We start from the raw sequence: 5431 nt of genomic DNA, 5'->3' as shown, positions 1-5431 counted from the left end.
ACAGGGACCCCCACCATCACCCTAGGGTGGGACAGGGACCCTCAGGATGGGACAGGGACCCTCAGCAGCACCCTGGGGTGGGATCTGGACCCCCAAGGGTGGGCTGGGGACCCTCAGCATGGGACAGGGACCCCCAGCATCACCCTAGGGTGGGACAGGGACCCTCAGGATGGGACAGGGACCCTCAGCAGCACCCTAGGGTGGGATCTGGACCCCCAAGGGTGGGCTGGGGGACCCTCAGGATGGGACAGGGACCCCCAGCAGCACCCTAGGGTGGGGTGGGCACCCCCGGGGCGGGTCGCGTGTGGGTTACTTTTTGGGGGGTGGGTTGGGGGGGCGGCAGGGGGGTCCTTAGCGCAGGTCGTCGGGGCTGAAGACGCCGCGGGCGCGGCGCAGCACCGAGTCCTTGCCCGGGTCGTAGGGGTGCTCCTTGGAGGGGATCTCCAGCACGGCGGGCAGGGGCCGGGCGTGGGCCTCCACGGCGTGCCGGATCAGCTCCGCCAGGCACTGGCTGATCAGGATGATCCCGATGTCCTCCCGGCTCAGGAAGCTCCTGGGGGGGCACACGGGGGGTGGGGGGGACGCTCGCACCACGGGGGGCCTGCCGGCACACACCGATACGCAGACACCCCCCCCCCAGGGGCCCCGGGAGCCCCCCAGCACCCACCCATCCATAGACCCCCCCCCAGCACCCACTGATCCATAGACCCCCCCCAGGGGCCCCGGGAGCCCCCCAGCACCCACTGATCCATAGACCCCCCCCCCAGCACCCACTGATCTGCAGACCCCCCCCAGGGGCCCCGGGAGCCCCCCAGCACCCACCCATCCATAGACCCCCCCCCAGCACCCACTGATCCATAGACCCCCCCCAGCACCCACCCATCCATAGACCCCCCCCCCAGCACCCACTGATCCATAGACCCCCCCCCAGCACCCACCCATCCATAGACCCCCCCCCCCCAGCACCCACTGATCCATAGACCCCCCCCCAGCACCCACCCATCCATAGACCCCCCCCCCAGCACCCACTGATCCATAGACCCCCCCCCAGCACCCACTGATCCATAGACCCCCCCAGGAGCCCCCCAGCACCCACCCATCCATAGACCCCCCCCAGCACCCCACCCATCCATAGACCCCCCCCCAGCCCCCACCCATCCATAGACCCCCCCCCAATCCCCCAGGATCTCCCCAAACCCCCCCAACCCACACTCACCCCCATGATCCCCCCTCACCCCCAGGCCCCCTCCCCTCACCCCCAAACCCCCCCCTGTCACCCCCAGGCCCCCTCCCCACCCCCAGGCCTCCCCTCACCCCAGTCCCCCCCCCCTCACCCCCAGGACCCCCCCCACCTCACCCCCAGGACCCCCCCCACCTCACCCCCAGGCCCCCTCCCCTCACCCCCAGGCCTCCCCTCACCCCCAGTCCCCCCCCCCTCACCCCCAGGACCCCCCCCACCTCAACCCCCAGGACCCCCCCCACCTCACCCCCAGGCCCCCTCCCCCTCACCCCCAGGCCTCCCCTCACCCCCAGGCCCCCTCCCCTTATCCCCAGGACCCCCCCTCCTCACCCCCAGACCCCCCCACCTCACCCCCAGGCCCCCTCCCCTCACCCCCAGCCCCCCTCCCCTCACCCCAGGCCTCCCCTCACCCCCCAGCCCCCCTCCCCTCACCCCCAGGCCCCCCCCTCACCCCCAGAGCCCCCCTCCTCACCCCAGACCCCCTCCCCTCACCCCCATGACCACTCCCCTCACCCCCAGGCCCCCCCCCCTCACTCCCAGGCCCCCCCCCTCACCCCCAGGCCCCCTCCCCTCACCCTAGGCCTCCCCTCACCCCCAAATCCCCCCCCCCCTCACCCCCAGGACCCCCCCCTCACCCCCAGCCCCCCTCCCTCACCCCCAGGCCCCCCCCTCAGCCCCAGGACCCCTCCCGTCACCCCCAGGCCCCCTCCCCTCACCCCCAGCCCCCCTCCCCTCACCCCAGGCCCCCTCCCCTCACCCCCAGGCCCCCCTCCCCTCACCCCCAGGCCCCCTCCCCTCACCCCCAGGCCCCCTCCCCTCACCCCCAAATCCCCCCCCCCTCACCCCCAGGCCCCCTCCCCTCACCCCCAAATCCCCCCCACCTCACCCCCAGGCCCCCTCCCCTCACCCCCAAATCCCCCCCCCCCTCACCCCCAGGCCCCCTCCCCTCACCCCAGGTCCCCCCCCTCACCCCCAGACCCCCCTCCTCACCCCCAGACCCCCTCCCCTCACCCCCTGGTCCCCCCCCTCACCCCTATGACCACTCCCCTCACCCCCAGGCCCCCTCCCCTCACCCCCAGGCCCCCCCCTCCTCACCCCCAGGCCCCCCCTCACCCCCAGACCCCCCCCCTCACCCCTATGCCCTCCCTCACCCTCAGCCCCCCCCCAGGCCCCCCCCCTCACCCCCTCTCACCGCCATGATCCCCTCACCCCCCACCCCCCCCCCCCCCCCCCCGCACCGGAAGGCCTCCTCGATCTCGGCCAGGCTGGTCTCCTTCTCCACCACCAGGAAGTTGGGCCGGCGGTGCTTGTCCAGCTCGCCCACGCCGCCCAGCAGGAAGCCGGTCACCGTGTCCTCGTCGCCCAGCACGGCGATCAGCTTGCCGCGCCCCGACATGGCCGCCGCCGGCCCCGCGCGCAGGCGCCGCCTCCGCCCCGCCCACACAGGCCCCGTGACCCGGGCCTGGCCACGCCCCCCGCGCTGCACACGGCCCCCGCCGCGCTGCACACGCCCCCCGCCGCGCTGCACACGCCCCCCCGCCCCGCTGGCCGCGCCCCCCGCTGGCCACGCCCCCCGCGCTGCCCACGCCCCCCGCCGCGCTGGCCACTCCCCCCCGCCAGGCTCCTTCAGCCCCCGCCCCGCTGGCCACGCCCCCCCGCTGCCCACGCCCCCCCGCCGCGCCGGCCACGCCCCCGCCGGGCTGGCCACGCCCCCCCGCCAGGCTCCTTCAGCCCCTGCCGCGCTGGCCCCGCCCCCCCGCTGGCCACGCCCCCCCGCTGGCCACGCCCCCCGCCCTGAGCTGGCAGCCCCTGCCGATCTTTCTGGCCCCGCCCCCGCCACGCTGGCCCCGCCCCCCCGCCAGGCTCCTTCAGCCCCTGCCGTCCTGGCCACGCCCCCGCCGTCCTGACCACGCCCCCCCCGCTGGCCACGCCCCCGTCAGGCTCCTTCAGTCCCCGCCGCGCTGGCCACGCCCCCCGCCGCGCTGGCCACGCCCCCCGTTGGCCACGCCCCCCGCCCTGAGCTGGCAGCCCCTGCCGATCTTTCTGGCCCCGCCCCCGCCGCGCTGGCCACGCCCCCCGTTGGCCACGCCCCCGCCCTGAGCTGGCAGCCCCTGCCGATCTTTCTGGCCCCGCCCCCGCCACGCTGGCCACGCCCCCCGCTGGCCACGCCCCCCCGCCAGGCTCCTTCAGCCCCTGCCGTCCTGGCCACGCCCCCCCGCTGGCCACGCCCCCCGTCAGGCTCCTTCAGTCCCCCACCGCGCTGGCCACGCCCCCTACGTCCTGGCCACGCCCCCTACATCCTGCCACGCCCCCCGCCCCCCTTTCAGCCCCCTGCCGAGCGTCCTGGCCACGCCCCCCCCGCTGGCCACGCCCCCCCGCCCCTGAGTTTGCAGCCCCTGCCGATCGTTCTGGCCCCGCCCCCGCCGCCCTGGCCCCGCCCCCGTCGCCCTGGCCACGCCCCCGCCCCGCTGCCCACGCCCCCTACGTCCTGGCCACGCCCCCCGCCCTGTGCTTTCAGCCCCCGCCGCCCTGGCCACGCCCCCGCCCCGCTGGCCACGCCCCCTACGTCCTGGCCACGCCCCCCCACCCTGCGCTTTCAGCCCCCGCCGTCCTGGCCACGCCCCCCTGCTGGCCACGCCCCCGTCAGGCTTCTTCAGCCCCTGCCGTCCTGGCCACGCCCCCGCCGCCCTGGCCCCGCCCCCCCGCCCTGCGCTTTCGGCCCCCGCCGATCGCTCTGGCCCCGCCCCCGCCGCGCCGGCCCCGCCCCTCTGCCGGTTCCGGCCCCGCCCCCGTGGGCGGTGCGGCTGCGCGCATGCGCGGTTGCGCCGTGCCCTTGGAGGGGCCCACGGGGTCACGGGGGACACGGGGTCAGGGGGCACACGGGGTCAGGGGGCACACGGGGACACAGCCACGGAGCCCCCGGGCACGGCGAACTGCCCGGGACCCCCGGACCCCCGGGACCCCCCATGTCCTACCCGGGACCCCCCAAAGACCCCCCAGGACCCCCCAGGACCCCCCCAGACCCCCATATCCTACCCAGGACCCCCCCAAGACCCCCCAGGACCCCACGTCCTGCCCCAGGACCCCCCAGGACCCCCCAGGACCCCCCAGGACCCCCCCAGGACACCTCAGGACCCCCCAGGACCCCCCCCAGGACCCCATGTCCTGCCCCAGGACCCCCCAGGACCCCCCCAGGACCCCTCAGGACCCCCCAGGACCCCCCCAGGATGCCCCCCCAGACCCTCATATCCTACCCAGGACCCCCCCAAGACCCCCCAGGACCCCCATGTCCTGCCCCAGGACCCCCCAGGACCCCCCCAGGACCCCTCAGGACCCCCCCAGGACCCCCCAGGACCCCCATGTCCTGCCCCAGGACACCCCCAGGACCCCCCCAGGACACCTCAGAACCCCCCCAGGACCCCCCAGGACCCCCCAGGACCCCCATGTCCTGCCCCAGGACACCCCCAGGGACCCCCCCAGGACACCTCAGAACCCCTCAGGACCCCCCCCCAGGACCCCCCCAAGACCCCCCAGGACCCCCATGTCCTGCCCCAGGACCCCCCAGGACCCCCCCAGGACCCCTCAGGACCCCCCCAGGACCCCCCCAAGACCCCCCAGCACCCCATGTCCTGCCCCAGGACCCCCCAGGACCCCCCCAGGACTCCCCCAAGACCCCCCAGGACCCCCCAGGACCCCCCCAGGACCCCCCAGACCCTCATATCCTACCCAAGACCCCCCAAAGACCCCCCCAGGACCCCCATGTCCTGCCCCAGGACCCCCCAGGACCCCCCCAGGACCCCCCCAAGACCCCCCAGGACCTCATGTCCTGCCCCAGGACACCCCCAGGACCCCCCCAGGACCCCTCAGGACCCCCCAGGACCCCCCCAGGAACCCTCAGGACCCCATGTCCTGCCCCAGGACACCCCCAGGACCCCCCCAGGACCCCCCCAGGACTCCCCCAAGACCCCCCAGGACCCCCCAGCACCCCATGTCCTGCCCCAGGACCCCCCAGAACCCCCCCAGGACCCCTCAGGACCCCCCCAGGACTCCCCCAAGACCCCTCAGGACCCCCCAGCACCCCATCTCCTGCCCCAGGACCCCCCAGGACACCCCCCCCCCCCAATAAGCACAGCACCCTGCCTCTCCAGTGCTTTATTGGTGGCTCCAAGACCCCTTGGGTGGGGGGGGGGG

At 76.4% G+C, this 5431-nt stretch overlaps 1 protein-coding gene across 2 annotated transcripts; it reads right to left on the bottom strand.

Moving 5' to 3' along the window:
* Positions 1-351: 351 nt before the first annotated feature.
* On the bottom strand, positions 352-2636 carry ATP6V1F (ATPase H+ transporting V1 subunit F). 2 transcript variants are annotated; one of them, XM_075727376.1, is made up of 2 exons: positions 2450-2636; positions 352-584 (listed from the first exon to the last, which is right to left on the bottom strand). In XM_075727376.1, exons 1-2 carry the CDS (start codon positions 2634-2636, stop codon positions 352-354), a joined length of 420 nt encoding a protein of 139 aa, XP_075583491.1. The 2 variants fall into 2 exon arrangements, with proteins under 2 accessions (XP_075583491.1, XP_075583492.1); XM_075727377.1 differs by having other exon boundaries at positions 352-553; positions 2479-2636.
* Positions 2637-5431: the final 2795 nt, after the last annotated feature.

The sequence above is a fragment of the Pelecanus crispus genome, unplaced genomic scaffold, assembly GCF_030463565.1.
Source record: "Pelecanus crispus isolate bPelCri1 unplaced genomic scaffold, bPelCri1.pri SCAFFOLD_233, whole genome shotgun sequence".
Taxonomy (NCBI): domain Eukaryota; kingdom Metazoa; phylum Chordata; class Aves; order Pelecaniformes; family Pelecanidae; genus Pelecanus; species Pelecanus crispus.
This window is presented reverse-complemented; position numbering and strand designations above follow the sequence as displayed.